Genomic DNA, 18,956 nt, shown 5'->3' with positions numbered 1-18,956 from the left:
GAAAGCCCAGATGATGATGTCATGTCTTTGGAAGCTTCTAATGAGGTTTATTGACAACATTTGAGTTAATTGAAGACACACCTGTGGATGTATTTTAAGGCACACCTGAAACACACTGCTTCTTTGTGTAACATCTTTTGACTTTCCCATGATGTTACACAAAGAAGCAGTGTGTTTCAGGTGTGCCTTAAAATACATCCACAGGTGTCTCGAATTAACTCAAATGTTGTCAATAAACCTCATTAGAAGCTTCCAAAGACATGACATCATCATCTGGGCTTTCCCAGATTTTTTTCAAGGCATAATAATGTTAGTGTATGTAAACTTCTGACTTTGAAGAAAGTAATAAAAAAATGTCTAAAAAAATCCTTCTCAATATTCTGGCATTTAGCAAATAGAATTAATTTTGGTAATCCTAACGGACCTAAAACAGGAAAATTGATGTCTGATTTCATGTCAGACAGTGAGAAAAAAAAGCATATGTGTCTTTTTATATAGTGTATGTAAACTTCTGGTTTCAACTGTACATGCCTTATACGTCCAGGGGGAGTCCAGTAAAAGTCATACTCAGGTGATCATTTTGAAGAAGTTGTTGTACATGTACATGGTGTCATAAGGTGTTGTTAGCTTCATGTCAACAAAGTAGACACAGACAAAAGTTATGGTGGATTTACTTACAGTACTTGAACAACATATGTTGAAATTTTGTATGGATTTGTAAAAATGAACAATAGAAAGAACATTGTACTTGAACACTAAATATGTTCAAGTTTTGTATAGATTTGTAAAAATGAACAATAGAAACAACATTGTACTTGAATACTAAATATGTTCAAGTTTTGTATAGATTTGTAAAAATGAATAGAAAGAACATTGTACTTGAATACTAAATATGTTCAAGTTTTGTATAGATTTGTAAAAATGAACAATAGAAACAACATTGTACTTGAACACTAAATATGTTCAAGTTTTGTATAGATTTGTAAAAATGAACAATAGAAACAACATTTTAACTGATTAAACTTATATACATTATAAACATTGAACATCCTATTCCTCATCTTCTTGTATAATGTCCCCACGAAGATTACATAGACCTGCACAGACTCTAAGAATTTTATCAAATTTCGGGGCGAGGTTAATGGGCACTGTTTGAGAGACTATTCTGTAGTTCTTCAGGCGGCCAATAACCCTCTCAACGTGCACACGGACGTTGGCTATGCGCCTCGTGTTGGTGGTGTCTTCTTCAGACAAAGGAAGGCCTCTTCTGGTGAAAGCTGGCAGGACGAGCTTGACTTTACGTTCAAACAGAAGATCTTGGATAACAAATCCTCTGTCAGCCATCACCTCATCACCTGGACGCAGATACTCCAGAAACCCTGAGTTGGCTGTGATGAACTTGTCACTGCATCTCCCACCATATGCTGGCGAGATGAACATTATTAATCCACATGGTGCAATAGCTATGAGGAACTTTATGGTATTTTGCCCATAGTAATGACTGTAAGACTCGCTTCTTGAGTCAAGATTGTGAGCCTTCTGAAGAGGGGTCTCAGAACAGTCGATGATGCATGTTGTTGATGGATAATGTTCCTTGAAGCACTGTGGCATTGTTGCTTGGATCGTCTCCCTGGGCAGCCATGGAACACAGCACCTCATCTTCTCCTCCATGAGGTCCAGCCACTGAGAGATTACCCTACTGACCACAGACTGAGACACTCTGAACCTCTCTGCGAGGTCGTCCTGCAATAGGTTCAGTCGGAGCTTCATCAGGGTCATCAACAGCTTATCCTTGGGGTGTAGCTGAGAGATGCTGCATCCTGCTGTCAGCTCGTCGGCCAAAGCCTGAAATGCATCCAGTGACAACCCAGTGTACAGTAAAGACAGCCGATCATTCCGGAGAAGTTCGGTGTGTACCTGATGTTGTTCGGGACACTGTGTTGCCTGGTCATGGAGGTGAGGACAATGGAGTGGGTCAGCAGCATAGTTGTGATGTTCCATGATCCACTGTGTAGAAGCATCACGGTGTGGCATCCCATCAGTCATCTCATCACTCATGACATCAGTCATCGCATCCGTCTCGTGGCTTGCAAAGCTGGTTGAGGGTGTTTCTGTAGAAATAACACAGCACCAGTAAATAATCAACTCTAAGGTTAATCAATTTGCTGACTTTCAACATAGCCAGTCCTGGAAATTATAAAGCCTCGACCTAATTCTATGTTGTAATGCTGTTCATGTATTGAGGTCAAATCAAGGCATAGTTACGGGTGTAGCCTATGATATCTGCACATCTGAATAAATGAGAATTTTATACTGAATATTTTCCCCATGGCAGCATCCCAAAGGCTTCAAACAAGCAATAAACGAGAAATTTTCAGTCTGCCCACAGCAATGCTCTGTACAATTTCGTAGGCTACTATTCTCAGTGTGTCTGGACTAACTGTGAGGAAACGTTACTCGGAACTTGCATCAATAAATCTCGTAGCAATCATTAACGTCAGACAACTGCTAACAGACGATAGCATTTGCTGATTATACTCATTAGACGCTAGCAGCTAGCTGGCTAACGACTAGCGATATTGTTAGCGCTGGCAAAATGTCATCTTACCTTGGAGCCTCACAAGCATCCGACGAGCCTTTTTCGCCGGAGGAACATATCCCAACCACTTCTCGGGGTATGGGTGTTGGGCTGATGGTCTGCCATCCACAAAATGAAAGGAACAAATGTAGGGTTTTTTCGGAGGCTTCTTCAGATTTAGCGCCTTCAGCCACATACGCCGGGCCTCATCAGTGGATGGTGGAGGATAAAGGTTAAATGTTGCCCCACAACATTCAGCCCTGGTTTTCCCGTGTTCAAAACACATTTGTTGCAGGGACGCCCGTCTTTTTCTCCAATTATTGTGACAGCCCCGCACGGAACAAATAATGCTGGTCATCTTAAGCTGTTAGCCACCGTAATGTGAATAGACAGCGTTGCTCAACCGGAAGTTCGAACACAAAACGGAAACAAAATGGCGCCCCCTTGTTGACGCGCAGAATAGGGTGAATACAGTATATAGCAAGAGGAAAAGGGCAAAGAAGGCTTTTCGCCTTTTTTTGAGGAATTTTGGTGTACTGGCCCTTTAAATGGAATTTAGAATGTTTACGAGGACACATCAAAGCAAGGATTCTGTGATGTCATAATTCACGTCAGTGACACTAATCCATAGAGGGCATTTAGCTTTTATTTTTAGTTCGTGTTGGACTATAAACAACCAGGTTTTATATTAAGTTTTACATTAAGCCACTTTATCAGTAAAGTAGTCATTTTTTCAAGACAACAAAATGAGGAAAGCTAGACCAGGACCCTCCTCCATGGAGTTCCTGGACTCTTCAAGGCTCCAGAAGAATCGTCCCTCTAAACACTTCTCTATTGGAGACGAGATTGAGGAGGAAATTAACGAGGAGATCATTGAGGAGAAAACAATAGTGAAGGTTCAGGAGGAGCCCTCCGTCTGCAGCAGCAGAGAAAGTTATCGCTCTGGCTGCAGCAGCAGAGAAAGTTACCGCTCCGGCTACAGCAGCAGAGAAAGTTACCGCTCCGGCTACAGCAGCAGAGAAAGTTACCGCTCCGGCTACAGCAGCAGAGAAAGTTATCGCTCTGGCTGCAGCAGCAGAAAAAGTGACCGCTCCACTCCCTTCAATGAAGTAAGAAATAAGATCAGTGATAATCCACATATTTCAAGAGATAACATTAAAAAGACTGCAGATGGACAACAAGCGGAAGAGGAATATGAGAGATCAAAGAAGTCAGCTGGTCTTCAGAAAGCCCTCAAAGAGGAGAGAAGAGCCAACGCTGAACTTGAAGAGGCCTTGAAGAAGGAAAAAGCTGCTAAGGCTCAAGAGAAAAAAGCCCGGAAGCAAGCGCAAAGAGAAAACGACGCTCTTGCAAAGGTTATGAAGGAGGAGAAAGCTAAAAGAAACAGCCTTCGTGTTGAAATGGAGTACATGAGGGGACAAGTGACTGAACTCAAGAAGTCACAGAAAGAGCAACAACGGAGCAAAGCCAAGATGAAAGTCACAATGAGTGAAATGACAGCTGCGCTCGAGGAGGACAAGAAGCAGATTGAGAAGCTCAAGGAGGATCTGGAGGCATCGTCTTGCCAGCACAAAAAAGAAATCACAGAGATGGAGAAAGTTAACTGTGCTGAAATCACGGCACTAAAAGAGCGCCTCATCGAGCTGCAGGAGGAACGTCTGGAGAGAGACAATGAGATTAAATCCCTCCACTTCAATCTGCAGAATCTTCACAGTGAGATTGAAACCAAAGACAACATTTTGTCGTCACTTGAGGAGAAAGTGAATCAGTCGGCCTCAGACCTCAAACAGGAACGGGCAAAAAACTGTTCACTCCAGAGCGACTATAAGGCTGCTGTCTCCCAGCAGCAGAAGCAAGCAGAAGAACTGGACCGTCTGACTCATGAGAAGCAACAACTTACTTCTGACAACAAAAGGCTGCAAAGTGAACTTGAGGCAGCTTTAAGTGAGCGGCAGCTTGACAAGAAACAGCTTCAGGAAGACAGAGAGGCTCGAAACAGACTTGAGGAGGCGGTTAAGAAAGAAAAGGCTCGCTTCTCCAGAGCATCTAAAAAGATCCAGCTCCTGGAGGACGAGCTCTCTGAAGAGACTCTGGCTTTGGAAAAGAGCCAGACCTCTGAAAAATTCCTCAAGTCAACACTGGAAAGTGAAAGGGAGCGCTTTGACAAGATGGATGATCTGATGTACGACCTGCAGACTCTCAGGAAGGAGAATGCAGACATCAAAGCTAAATTCAGCATTATGGAGAAAGACTACAGCACCATAACATCCAAACACAGCTCTCTCTCTGAGCAACACCAAGGGATGATGTCCAAGAACAATGACGTGATCTCTGAGAATCAGGTCACCATCACGAAGCTCCAGTGCATGGCAGACGCGCTCAAAGATCAGCTGTCAGAGAGCAAGAAAAGCCAGGCAGAAGCTGAAGATGCCTTGAACCAGGACAGGACAAAAACCTCAGAGCTGCAGCAGAGAGTGGATCAGCTCACCTCTGCTCTGGAAAAACAAAGGACCAGGAGTGAGAAGTATCGTGTCGAGCTCAAGGAAGCTTTGACCGTACAGATGGAGACATTGGAGGAAAAGCACAGATTGTTCCTGTCTCTGCAGAAAGCACAGGACGACTTCTCCAGGCTTCATGCAGTTTCTGAGCCTTTTGTGGCCCAACTCAACTCAACTCGACCCAACTTTATTTGTACAGCACTTTAAAACAACTACAGCCACAACAAAGTGCTGTACATAAACATGATTCATTGCTTTTTAAAAGACAAAAAAAAAACAATGAATAAAAGCAAACCATAAAACACTAAAAACAAGAGCAGAGTCTCATGAGTGGTTAAAAGCCAAGGAATAAAAATAGGTTTTAAGATGAAAAATGGACAGTGAAGAGGCTTGTGTGATGTGCAAACAACAACATCACAACATCAATAACAACAGATCATCATAACTTTTGGGTTTTCTCCGGGGTTCTCCGGTTTCTCCCGTAAGTCTGAAGTTTAACAGCAGACTAACACATTAAAAAAACACCAAGAACAACATCAACAATAACAACAATAACTACAACAACATCACAACATCAATAATTACAGATGATCATAACTTTTTTCAAAACCAAAAAAAAAAAAACTCAAGCAAAAAAAAAAAAAATCCCCCCCACCCAAAAAAAAAAAAAAAAAAATCCCACCCCCACCCCAAAAAACAAAAACAAAAACCCCAATAACTCCGCCAGAGTGTCTCTTTTGGGTCACTTTCGCCGGTCCCAAGCCCGGATAAAGGAGGAGGGTTGGAATTATGATGTTTGAAAAACAAGAATCAACAGAAGAAAGTTAATTTGAAGATGTTAGAGTTCGTTTTTTTGCAGAACAGATGAGAGGAGAGTAAAATCCTTTTGCCTATTTATTTAAGACAATAATGAACGAGTAAATGATGTACATAGACCTTCTCTGTTGAGAAATCACAGGCTGCAAAGCTGTTAGCTGTAACCACCTCCCAGAAAAGGATGCCTAACTTACTTTTACACAGAGTTTTATAATATGAATGTGCAACTATCTGATTGGTCAAAAACTGTTGGGGTAGCACCATGGTTTAGACTCGGCCCGCCCATTACGTAGGCACGCAGGCTAGTCCTAGCCTCTTGGTGCTTCAGCTTCCGGTCACCGCCCTGTGAGGAAAGAAGCTAACAGCACACTATTGTATCTTGTCTAGTGTTCGTCAGTATCAATCTCCACCTGGGCCCCTGGGCCCGTGGCCTTGAATTGGAGCACAAAGAGTGCTTCAGTTTTTTATCTGCTTGCCCTCAAATTATGTGGCGATGTGCAAAGCGTTATCAGTATGTCCTTTCTTTTGATACTTCTTATTTCTGTGTGCTGTGCCTGGCATATAAATGTGTTTTATAAATGTGTCCAAGCTGCATTCTTGCTAAAAGTCATAATGTGATTATTGCTATTTTTTATTAATCCCTAACAAAGTTCTAAACATTTTTAGGTTTTTTTACTCACTTTTATTCTCTCCCACGACATGATTCCTCTCTCCTGAAATAGCGGCCATCTTGAAAAAATGGCAGACATGTTTGCTGCATTTTGTCACAAACAGACCATAAAATGTATAATCAATAAACCACATAGGCAGAATAACCTAATATTGTGTTTATTTTGAAGTATTTCTGACTTTTAGAGTAGTTTAGTTTGGAGTATACTGTTATGAAATGACTTATTTCCTCATTCTTAATTTCTTGACAAATTCAACCACTTCTGCACAGAAAAAATGAAAAAAGTCAATAATGGAATACGAGATTTTGCTGATGTTTTATGGACCAGTTCATCCGAGGTAAGGTAAACACACACACACACACAAATATATATATATACATACTATGTACTTAAGTACTAATACCTCACTGTGAAATTGTCTTTATTGTGGGGGAAAAAATGTAATTGTGTAATTATCAGACCGCCATTACATTTTTCATATCACGCACCCCCGAGCAGCAGCTGGTGCACCCCCAGGGGTGCATGCACCACACTTTGGGAATCCCTGCCCTAGAGCAATATAGCAGCCTGCGAGGAGGAAAACACGCTTTGCACGTGCGCGGGTCCGCTCTCCTCTGCTCGCTCGCGACCATAGACTGTGCTCGCGACACTTTCACCTGCCCGCACTCGAGTGAGTTTTTTTAGTGGGCGGTTTTTGTCAGTAAGGGGGCGGGCATGCCAATCACCATTGTACCGAATATGATTGGTTGAGCGACTTCGCTGATTAGACAGCAAGGTACGACAACTCCACTAGGATAAACGGGACAAATCTCACAGCCCTGAATGCCTGAAGAACATGGGTTGTGATTTGGTGCTATATATTGCCTTGACTTGAAAGTTTGCAAAATGTCACACAGAGCAATGTACTTCAATTTGTTTGTCTGAGCGCTGTCTTTTGTTTCCTCCATCGTTGACATTAATCTGATAAAACGCTCTGATTTTTGTAACTTGGATCTTTTTATTTTGATAAAAATGTTTTGCTCATATTCTAAATGTAATTAGCCTATTTGTCCCTGAAAATTATAAACATAATTTATTAAATTATTTAAAAAAAAACTTAAACTTGCTCAATACATGCTTGAGCATTCATGCAGGAAAAAATATAAGCTATTGCCTACATTGACACACTACAGAGTCTGTAGTGTGTCAATGTAGGCAATAGCTTATATGTTTGTTTGTTGGATAGTCTGTAGTACAGACTATCCAACAAACAAACATTTTTTTTAGCTGTTTATAGTTTTGTCATCTTGTAGCATTTTGACAATGTAAGCACATATTAGTGACCTGTAACAGTTTAGATTAAGATAACATGAAATAGTAGTTGTGATATGTACCCTAGGGTAGTAGTGATATGTTTTGTTATTATTTAATGTACACTACTGGTCAAAAGTTTTAGAACACACCAACTTTTCCAGAATTTAATTGAAAATGATGCAGTTTAATGTCTCAGTGTACTCTGAAATTAATGCACATTTGCAACATTAAAAATTCTTTATTGAGCATTATAGTGTTTTGAAAATAAAAAAAGATTCAAAATCACATTTTATGTTGAACTAAAGAACTAAAAAAAGACACAAAATTACCAAAAAAAATACACAAAATGACAAAAAAAGACCCCAAAAGACACAAAATGACTTACAAAGACATGAAAAGAATAAAAAAATGGACAAAATAGCCCAAGACTCCATAGAGTTAAGTTGTTAATCCACTTCTTGTTCCCTGAAAAAAGGCCTACTTGTATAATTCTGAAATGTACATTATTTTCCAGTTTTGGTTAAGCTTACCTTTTTTTATTTACCTCTGGCAGTTCACCACTTACCTTTGTACCCTTTCAAGCTGTTCATTTGACTTGAACTACTTGAATTTCAATAAAAAATGGAAAAATTGGGGAGTTCTAAAACTTTTGACCGGTAGTGTATATTTTAGTTTCATAACATTTATTAATAGGTTACTTTGCTACGTGGAAACCCAACCAGCAAAGATCACCTGCTACCCACAGCAGGGAGGGTGCCAAGGTCAAGGCAATATCGTTGACCCATGCATTGAACCAAAATTATTCCATAATAACTATTCTGACTTACATCAAGGAGTAGCACTTCTACAACAAGTAAAAAAAACCTGTTTGTTTGAAGGAATAGGATGTGAAGAACGCCACCTGTCTGCTACTCTCTCAATGACACTTTCACTGTTAAACACTCAATTACCACTTCTGTGTCAAAACAAACAAAAACATATTTTCCCACTTAAGCCTCCGAACTATACATCATAGTTTGTAGTTCAGACTCTCCATTTAACCCTGTTGACATCACGATGACATCAACAGGACTATTATCAGACTTTAGACGTACAACAGAAACACAAACTGAAGGCCTGATACACATAGTGTCCCTTAATCTAAATCTATTATTGTAATAAGGTTATTTTTTATTCATAAGCATGGTGTATTTGAAAATACAGGTAGATAATGTGGATCTGTATCCTGGTTTATCAGATGAATGTCAACGATGGAGGAAACAAAAGACAGCGCTCAGACAAGCATATTGAAGTACATTGCTCTGTGTGACATTTTGCAAACTTTCAAGTCAAGGCAATATATAGCACCAAAACACAATCCATGTTATTCAGGCATTCAGGGCTGTGAGATTTGTCCCGTTTGTCCTAGTGGAGCTGCCGTACCTTGCTGTCAAATCAGCGAAGTCGCTCAACCAATCATATTCGGTACAATGGTGATTGGCATGCCTGCCCAGGCTCGCCCCCTTACTGACAAAAACCGCCCACTAAAAAAACAAACTTGAGCGCGAGATAAATCCAAGAGATCTATCAGATCACTCCACTGTTTACTTAAAACTACATCAGGACAGTAGACCAAAATCAACAACATGGAGATTGAATATAAGTATGTTAAATAATTCTGGGTTTAAGGAGAGAATGAAAAACGAATTACAAGCCTACTTAGAGGTTAATGACAATGGAAGCGTGAATCCAGTGATATTGTGGGACGCAGCCAAAGCAGTCCTGCGGGGTAAAATAATATCAGAAACTGCTCTAGTTAAAAAGATGAAGGCCCAAAGATTGCTTGATCTACAAAAACAGCTTTCGGATCTTGAACAACAACATAGCAAAAGTCAAGACCCACAACTACTCCTACAGATGAGACAAATTAAACAGGAAATAGATGAGATCTATAGTGTAGAAATTGAGAAAAAGCTCAGATTCACTAAACAGAGATATTATGAGGCAGGCTCAAAAGCCTCCAAGCTGCTATCTTGGAGGCTGAGAAAACAGCAATCTGCAAATGCAGTATATAAAATAAGAGATCCTATTTCCAAAAAGATTACTCCTGAACAGGGCCGGTTCTAGCCCATTGGCTGCCCTAGGCGATATTGAGATTTTGCGCCCCCCCCGAACCACATCCATTCCATGTATTCATTCTGATATAGGTACACTATGTTATATGTATTATGCTGTACACTAATATTTGATACATGAACTACAAGCAAGGTAATGGTCTCAGAACATTTTTATTTTTAGAAACTTTGGAACTTTACCAACAACAACTGAATTGAAAATACGAATAAATAAATAAAAAAACATATCATATTTTATATAATATAATATTACATTTTCATTCGAAATATGGGCTGGGGCATGTTCATTTAATTCAATGAAGGTTTTATGGCCCATGCATTTTAAAAAATGTTTCGTTAATCAATGTTGTTAAAACAAAGATGTATGCTTAAGGGCGCCACAAGGGGCGCCCCCTGCCAATTTGGCGCCCTAGGCAGCCGCCTTGGTGGCCTGTAGGAATAACCGGCCCTGCTCCTGAACTAGAGGGGATACAAAAAGCATTTGAACATTTTTATTAGTCTCTGTATACTCAGCCCGCATCATTTGATTCCTGTAAGGTTGAAGACTTTCTGAACCAGTTGGACTTGCCCACACTGGGTAAACTGCACAACGACAAATTAATGGGAAATATCAATTGAAGAAATAGATAAGGCGATCTCCTCCTTGAAGTCCTTCAAGTCTCCAGGGACCGACAGATTCCTAGGAGACTGGTATATGTAGCAATTACTACCTATGTTACATAAGAGCTCCAACTAAACATTTAGGGAGGGAGTAACCCCCCTTCTTGGAGGGAGGCAACAATTTCAGTAATCCCAAAAGAGGGTAAGGATCTAAAAGAATGTGGGTCATATAGACCCATTAGTGTTTTGAATCAGGATTATAAAATATACGCAGCTATTTTAACCAAAAGAATGGAGGAGATGATGCCCTTATTGATAGATGAAGACCAGTGTGGGTTTATTCAGGACTGCATAAGGAAGACTCTCCACATAATTGAATACATAAAAAGACAAAAACTCAGTGCTATCCTACTCAGCTTGGATGCGCAAAAAGCGTTTGATTGAGTGGGGTGGGAGTTTCTTTATAATGTTATGGAAAGATCTGGTTTTCACGAGATGTTTATCAAAAGTATTAAAGCGTTGTACACATCTCCTCTGGCCAGAATTAAAGTTAATGGAAGTCTGTCTAAAACCAAACACTTATATAGAGGTTACCACCAGGGCTGTCCGGCCAGTCCAGGGCTCTTCAGTCTATTCATCGAGCCGCTTGCTCAAGCAATAAGGCAGGACTTAGGACTAGAAGGTTTCACAATAAGGGGTACAGAGAACAAAATATGCATTTTCGCCTAAAAACAGTCTAAAAACAGCCTAAAAACCCAGAGTCTGGGGTTCCCAGACTAATGGACTTGCTGCAGATGTATGGTGCCATGTCAGGCTACACCCTTAACATTGATAAAACACAAGCTTTAGTGTTTAATTTTATTCCAACATCGGACCTTAAAAATGAATACAAGTTTAACTGGGACTCTATGTCTATTAAATACTTTGGTGTGACACTAACTAAAGACATATCCCAACTATACACTGACAACTATAAACATATTACCTCAAAGATAAAAGAGGATTTGAATACATGGACCTCTCCATCCCTTGATTTGGTAACAGAATAAGGACAATAAAAACTAATATTTTGCCTAGATTACTATACTTATTTCAGTCTTTACCTATTCAAATCCCTGATAACCAATTTAGTGAATGGGATAAGTCAATATCCCGATTCATTTGGAGTGGCAAGGCCCCTAGAATAAGATACACAACCTTTCAAATTTAACCTCAATCTGAAGAAGAACATTCTCCTTTAAATATGAAAGTTGTTTGTTAGTTTTAAACTTAATAAATAAGCTAATAACTAAAAAAATCTAAGCAATTATAATACATTATGTAATAAATAAAAAAATATGTTGTGCACTTCTTAGACATGTAAATGTAGTCATTGTTGATATTGTTAATACTTTTTATATTTCTACTTGTTAATACTGTAAATTGTTAATACTTTATATTTTTTTACTTGTTTATTGCTAATACCTCTTATATTTCTAGTTTATACTGCTGTTTACTATTTATTGTTTTTTGCTATCCACTTTGTGCTGTAATTCTTGAAATTGCCCCCGTTGTGGCACTAATAAAGAAAATCATAATCCTGATGTAACAGGATATGGTGTGATAAGGTTGGGTTATGGTCAAATGTTTTGCTGAGGTGCAACAACTTGAAGACAAACTTTATGTAAATAAGGTTCACAGGCAACGTGTGAGTTAAATGCAAAAATACCACTAAAAACTTTGGTTGTATTGTCTAAATGTTTATTGATACAGCCCCTCTTACCCTCCTTTGGTTTCAAAAAGGTGTTAACAGTCAAGTAGCTTGATATGAGACAATGAGCAGGTCACTGAAACAGAACAAAAAAATCAGTAATTTGTGACAAAGTAAAGTATCCTTGGCTGTTTAACTAAAGAAGTTAATAATGTTAAACACACATTGAAGAATTACTGCACTTGAACTAAACCATAACCACTAACACAAATGCACCAGAATGAAACATGTGATTCATATACAACTAATAATAAAAATGTATACTACACGTGTACATTTTCTCTTTCATTTTCAATAGTGAAATAAAGTAACTGAAGAAATAAAAACAAGTAGTTGTATTCAAAAGTAGCCTGTACTCCAGTCAAACTGTGACTTTAATGAATGTAACAGGTACAGAAGGTGCTGGGCTAAAGCTATAAAGGAAACATTCACAGAAAGGTGTGGATGCTAATACAGAATATGTCACTCCATAGTACCATAGTTTCACTTTTTGAAGGAAAAGTTCAACATTTTGGGAAAGATGCACATTCGAGTTACATGAGAAGACCAATATCTCTCATGTCCATGTGTTAACTACAGAACTGTAGAAAACAGAATAAATAGTTATTTTATGGCGAATTTTGCAATTCAATCAAATCTCTTGTTGACAAATGCTTTTGAGATGCTGATTCTGCAAGAAATTGTTACGTTACAACTCCCTCTGAAGCCACAAATGGACTGTTTTTACATTTCTGTTTAAACAAAGATATAGAAGATATATTTTTTATTTTAAGGTGAGTTAAACTTCAAGAGCCAGGCTAACTGTTTTCTTCTGCCTCCAGTCTTTATGCCAAGATAAACTAATTGCCTTCAGGCTCCATCTCCTCTAAATACACTTTAAAATAAAAAATCCTGTTCAACTTCCGCAGTATGAAATATTGAAAATCACTTGTAAATTCCTTTTTTCTCCTCCTGAAAAATTATAAAATATAACTTAATAAGAAAAAAAAGAATTAAAATAAAAAAATGTATTAATAAAATAAAATAATACATTTTCTCAGTTCTAATCCTGTTCTAGTTCTCATCCTAAATCCCTATATTCTCCTCCTGTAAAATTACAAAATATAATCAAATGACAAAAAAAGAAATAAAATAAAAAATGTAATTGATAAAATAAAATAACACATTTTCCAAGTTCTAATCCTGTTCTAGTTCTCATCCTAAATCCCTCTTTTCTCCTCCTGTAAAACTCTAAAATATAATTAATTAAGAAAAAAAATGTAAATAGAAAATGTAATTCATAAAGTAAAATAATACATTTTGCAACTTCTAATCCTGTTGTAGTTCGCATCCTAAATCCCTCTTTTTTCCTCCTTGATGCCTTATAATGAACTCGGGTTGGTGTTTTTCATCTGAAGTCGTCTTTGGGATACTTTTCATAATTTTAAATATTTTTTTTTAAATTGTATATTTATTTTTATAGCCATGTTGTCCCTGTGTTTCACCTGTCTTCTCTTCATTACCTTACATTTCTCTTGATTTTGTCTTAACTTTGCCTTCTATTGTTACAATGCTTTTTGAGTTATGTCAAAGCACTTTCAAAGGTACTATATAAAAAAAGGAATTACAATTATAATATGAGGATGTCTTGGACTTTCTGCCTTACTTTGAGCTACTTACTCTGGTGAAACCTGGCAGTGGATTGGTCGTTCTCCTGACTGGTGACTAGCGGGGGACTGAACACTGACGTTGATGTCGAGACTGAGTTGATATGAGTGTTAGAACCTACTGCCATCGATGCAGTGGCTGCTGGGTAAAAATGGACATCCACCGCCACCGTAGTGAGGCCCAAGGAGACGTGGTGGGAGAGGAGCAGGGGAGGGTTGCCGTGGGAGATGCTGAGGCTGTGGTGGATGGGTGCTACACACGCCTCGCCGCTCTGCAGGGTTAACGAGGAGCGTACGGCCTCCTCACGTCTGGACGGAGGAGAGGGGGAAGGAGAGCGGGAGGGTAAGGATGACGGGGGAGGCAGGGCGTCCTGGCCCGGGCTGCAGCAGTTGTCTCCTCGGTTACTGGTCCAGTCCTCGGCACACTGCAGCTGGATGCTGGGCTGAGACAAACTGCAGCCTTTCTCCTCCTCCAGAGAGGGATCGATCTGAAGTATAAAGATAATAAGGATAAAAATGATCATTTAACCCTCTATGGCAGCGGTTCCCAAACCTTTTTAGCCGTGCACCCCCTTCTATGTCCCAACCAGGTTGACGCACCCCCAATCCCCAACACCTTCAAAAAAACCCAAAATGCAATAAGCTTTTTTATAGCCATATTAAAGGCGGCATGTTAATTCATGCTCAAATGACCAGAACACTCATATAATAAAAGAATCACGATCACAACAATGTGGTCACATTTGAATTAATCTGAAACACAGTTTCAATAAAATGCAACAAAGTTTTGCACAAGCTTCCACTTTTAAGAGCAAAGAGGATGATGACAGGCTCAGGATCAGAGACAGAAAGCAGATAAGTTGGGAAAATGTTATAATATTTTGAGCCGCGTAGAACAAAAATTGCAGCAAGTTTGAATGAGCGTGGAGCTAAAACACAACCCTGTGTAATTATCAGACCACCATTAGATTTTTCATCTCACGCACCCCCTAGCAGCAGCTAGTGCACCCCTGGGGGTCCACGCACCACACTTTGGGAATCCCTAGCCTATTGTACCCATTAATGATCATTTAACCCTTTATGGTACACATTATGAAAAAAACATTTTTTTTGTCTTGAAATAGACCAAATAAAGATAATCTGAAGAAATGTTATAATTCTTTTTTACATTTTTTTTTTTGTAAGTTTTTGGGGTTTGTTGCCCGTAGGCAACATTGTACCATAACGGTGCACAAGTGAAAAAGAAAGTTTTTAAAATTAATTTTAACATAATTTATTTCATAAATATGTGTACAAGATTCAGTAGCTTCAACAGGGTACAATACATAACATTTTAAATTTAAAAACATTATAAAAGGACATTTTTTAACTGAATGTTGCCTGAACCAACAACCCACTGAAATGAATGTCTTGAACAGTCTAAGTTTATGAAACTACCAAAAATGAAGGTTTTCTCACCTATCGGTAGGAATATATTTTTTCCACATGGAAAAGGGCCAGGAAATGACGTTTTGAGTGATTTTTTTGTGGCACAAAATGGCAAAGCTGTTTCCTTTGGAAAAGTCTGCAAAATAGGGTTTTAATATGGCCTCCTAGAGATCATGTGACACATTAAAGCATTGCTATTGGTTCCCTATTCCCTTCCCTCTTTTTTAAAGTATCGCATCACTCAAAAACATGCATTGTAAAAATCTGACAGGCCAAAAATGGGTATGTTGCCTGAGGGCAACACTGTACCATAGAGGGTTAATTCTAAAGGTCAGACAAAAAAAATAATATCCCTATAGACAAATTTTCACCATGTGACGCTTGTGTGTTTCTGTGTCATCTCACCTTTGTGTCAAGAATGGGCTCAGGATGAGTCTCCACGGTGACGGAGTGGTTGTCCAGAGCGGGCGGTGTGTCCTCCTGAAGATCCTCAAACGTGGGCTCCATCTGCACCGTGACCAGGCTCGGCCCTGGAGGTCTGGCTCGGGTGTCTGCTGTGTTGGGGCTCTGCTCGATCACTGCCACACAGTCATCGTCTTCAAAAGCTCTGTGCAGGAAACACGCCACTATGGTTTTCATGCATCTTTTACAAAGACTTGTGCATGTCTGTGTGTCCTGTATAATGGTGTTATTTACCTGTTTTCGTACGTACGTCCTGCAGCTCGACGTTCATTGTGTCGTACGGGGACACCGAGATTCCTCTGAGCTGTCAAGTACATTTCATTTTTAATGGGAATAGTTTGAAATTTGGGTAAATATGCTTTATTTGCTTTCTGGTTGGGAGAAGATTTACACCACTATATATATATATATATATATATATATATATATATATATATATATATATTTAACCCTTTGATGCACAACATGGGTCTAAAGTGACCCATGTTGACAGAGTTTTTATGTTCTATAATATCTTTGCAATAAATTATTTTCATCATTCAGTGTTCATGGTTTTCCTCAATTAGTTTGGTTTTTGATCATCATACATCCTAATTTTATGTTTTCCTTAATTAATTTTTTTAATAAAATGCCTTTTTGTGTCACTACTCTTCTAATGCACAACATGGGTGAAAAATGACCCATATCCACTTTTTTAGCTAAGTAGCTTGCTAAGCTAACTACTTAGCTAACTTCTTGGCTAAGTATTTAGCTAAGTAGCTTGCTAAGCTAACTACTTAGCTAACTTCTTGGCTAAGTAGTTAGCTTAGCAAGCTACTTAGCCAAGTAGTTAGCTATGTAATAATACAAAAACTTTTTTTCTTCAGAAAGTATGAGAGGAAAAATGGAAATAATGATCTTTCGTTGTCAAAAACAAGATATTTAAAGAATACTTGGAATATTCAATCATAAAATAAGTTGATATGAATGAGGGTCATTTTTGACCCATGTTGTGCATCGAAGGGTTAATTCAATTCAATTTTGTGCTCCAACATTTCTGAGGTTCACCAAACATTCTAGTACGAACACGTCACAGGTCTGGTCAGGAAGGTCTGGTCCCTTCACAAGGGACACACTTGTAGTATTTATTCATTTGTTAATTTTACAATTGATAAAGTTGTAAATTAAATTAAAGACTTTGTGCAGCTTCCTTTGGAGTCACAAGATTAGATTAGATTTATTGTTCCCAGAGGAAAATTCATTTTCACAGCAATGTACAAATGAACATCAACAAATAACACAGATGACCGACAAAATCTGTGAACAGACCTTAATGTCTAAAGACAGTGAGGTTACCTGCTAACAGAGACATGATAGTGGCATACACTACAGGTGCATCTCAATAAATTAGAATATCATAGAAAACTTTTTTTTATGACGGTAATTAAATTCAAAAAGTGGAAATAACACATAAAGATCCATTACACACAGAATGAAACATGTCATGTCTTAAATTATTTAATTTCTTCTCTAATTATAATGATTATGGCTTACATTTGATGAAGACCTAAAATACAGTGTCTCAAAAAATTTTGAATATTCCAAAAAAACATGTTTAATATGGACATGTTGGCCTCTGAAAAGTATATCCATCTATATGAACTCAATACTTGGTTGGGGCTGTTTGACTTGAACTACTGGAAATGGACTTTTCATATTCTATCATATTCTATTCATATCTATCACATCATATTCTAATATATTGAGATGCCTCTGTACTTATCTAACTCTCCGTCCTGAAGCAAATATGATAATAATCACCCAAAATGTCAAACTATTCCTTGAAGAATCAGTTTACCATGCTCAGAATGTGAAATCATGTTGGCATTTGATGCAGTTGAGGATCTCTGACCTGCTCGGCATGTCGGTGCAGGCTCGTTCTTCTGAAACACTGAATAGAAGGTAACAGAGATGAAGATGAAGGCCAGCGACACGCCCACTCCCACCACGATGGGGATGTCGTGTTTCTCCAGCACAGGCAGCCATGACGGAGCCTGCTGCGTTACTCTGGAGCACGGAACACAAAACTCAATTAAATCTGCTGCTTTTTTGTACAAAAATCATCTTGATAATATTTATTTTGACCTACCTTGGATCATTGCTGGTCATAGGTGACTGGGAGGTGTTCCTCTTCAGCCACTCGGTGAGCTCCGTGTCATTGGCTGATTTAGCTGACTGAACTGGGTCGCCCTGTTGGCTCGTGTTGAGCTGATCGGACGCGTTGACCTGATGGACAACAGGAGTATGTGGGTCCAGCGTTGAAGGATTAGAGGTCTGGTGGATGGTCGAGATTGAAGGCTGGATTTTAAGAGGGTTTCTGTGTCTGAGTGGAAAGGTTTCTGTCTGCAGTGGATGTCGTGTTGAAGATGTTTGAGGAAGTGTAGACGCGGTTGAAGTTGGTTTTGCGGGTGAAAGTTGACCGTGAATTTGGGAATGTTGAGGCTTTGTAACTGAAGAAGGCGGAGGTTGTGTGGATGGGAGATAATAGTGGATCGTTGATAGCTCCAGGTGGAACTTCGGAAAAAAACTTTGAGTAAATCCTTGTTGAGGATCAGACTGAGATACTTGTGAGACGTGTGGGTGTGTTTTCTGCTGCTGATCTTGGTGCTCGAGTTCAGTTGGAGAAGTCAGAGTCGAGGTTTGCTCATTGTTTGACTGGTAAAACTGACTTTTTGTAACCGTCTCGTGAGTTTTAGCTCGTAAAGCAGAAGACTGGGTAACTGAACCAGAGCGTCCCGTCATAGTTTGTGTTACAGGACTCTGTGTTGGAGTCGGAGAAGATGAAACCCACTTGAGAAAACCAAATGGTTCACCCACTGGACGGTTTGACGTCTCTGTGATTTGACTGGCTCCAGACACAGCATGGATGTTATCAGGCTCTTCCAACAACTCATCACTGACTTGATGCTGATATTGTGTACGTGATGACGCTAATGTCAAATGGGACTGACTTTCAGCGAGCAGATACCGAAACGTCGTGCCTGAAACTTGACCGGTAGCTGCTGACGTCTGGCCGTGTGTTACTGCTGGTTCGCTGTTTGAAATCATAAGAGTTTCACTG

At 39.1% G+C, this 18,956-nt stretch overlaps 3 protein-coding genes across 3 annotated transcripts; 1 reads left to right on the top strand and 2 right to left on the bottom strand.

Moving 5' to 3' along the window:
* Positions 1 to 1,050: 1,050 nt before the first annotated feature.
* On the bottom strand, positions 1,051 to 2,936 carry LOC131974391 (uncharacterized). Its single transcript, XM_059336681.1, has 2 exons — positions 2,609 to 2,936; positions 1,051 to 2,111 (listed from the first exon to the last, which is right to left on the bottom strand). The coding sequence occupies exons 1-2, from the start codon at positions 2,934 to 2,936 to the stop codon at positions 1,051 to 1,053; spliced, it is 1,389 nt and encodes a 462-aa protein (XP_059192664.1).
* A 299-nt stretch (positions 2,937 to 3,235) lies between these two features.
* On the top strand, positions 3,236 to 5,350 carry LOC131975035 (uncharacterized). The gene has a single exon (XM_059337564.1). The coding sequence runs from the start codon at positions 3,325 to 3,327 to the stop codon at positions 5,281 to 5,283; it is 1,959 nt and encodes a 652-aa protein (XP_059193547.1). The 5' UTR covers positions 3,236 to 3,324; the 3' UTR covers positions 5,284 to 5,350.
* A 6,952-nt stretch (positions 5,351 to 12,302) lies between these two features.
* On the bottom strand, positions 12,303 to 18,949 carry LOC131974961 (mucin-2-like). The gene is made up of 5 exons (XM_059337470.1): positions 17,985 to 18,949; positions 17,748 to 17,902; positions 16,091 to 16,160; positions 15,800 to 16,001; positions 12,303 to 14,454 (listed from the first exon to the last, which is right to left on the bottom strand). The coding sequence occupies exons 1-5, from the start codon at positions 18,941 to 18,943 to the stop codon at positions 13,972 to 13,974; spliced, it is 1,869 nt and encodes a 622-aa protein (XP_059193453.1). The 5' UTR covers positions 18,944 to 18,949; the 3' UTR covers positions 12,303 to 13,971.
* Positions 18,950 to 18,956: the final 7 nt, after the last annotated feature.

This window comes from Centropristis striata, chromosome 7 (genome assembly GCF_030273125.1).
Source record: "Centropristis striata isolate RG_2023a ecotype Rhode Island chromosome 7, C.striata_1.0, whole genome shotgun sequence".
NCBI classification, from domain to species: Eukaryota; Metazoa; Chordata; class Actinopteri; order Perciformes; family Serranidae; genus Centropristis; species Centropristis striata.
The sequence above is the reverse complement of the archived record's forward strand: the minus strand, read 5'-3'. Positions and strand labels throughout refer to the sequence as shown.

What these genes read in the sequence shown, in the direction of transcription:
- LOC131974391 (XM_059336681.1), bottom strand. Translation starts at nt 2,936, where the DNA reads ATGACCAGCATTATTTGTTCCGTGCGGGGCTGTCACAATAATTGGAGA. An exon ending in GATGCTTGTGAGGCTCCAAG is followed by an intron (nt 2,112 to 2,608) that starts GTAAGATGACAT and finishes TTATTTCTACAG; the next exon opens with AAACACCCTCAACCAGCTTT.
- LOC131975035 (XM_059337564.1), top strand. Translation starts at nt 3,325, where the DNA reads ATGAGGAAAGCTAGACCAGGACCCTCCTCCATGGAGTTCCTGGACTCT.
- LOC131974961 (XM_059337470.1), bottom strand. Translation starts at nt 18,943, where the DNA reads ATGATTTCAAACAGCGAACCAGCAGTAACACACGGCCAGACGTCAGCA. An exon ending in TGCACCGACATGCCGAGCAG is followed by an intron (nt 16,161 to 17,747) that starts GTCAGAGATCCT and finishes TGTACTTGACAG; the next exon opens with CTCAGAGGAATCTCGGTGTC. An exon ending in GGACGTACGTACGAAAACAG is followed by an intron (nt 16,002 to 16,090) that starts GTAAATAACACC and finishes TTTCCTGCACAG; the next exon opens with AGCTTTTGAAGACGATGACT.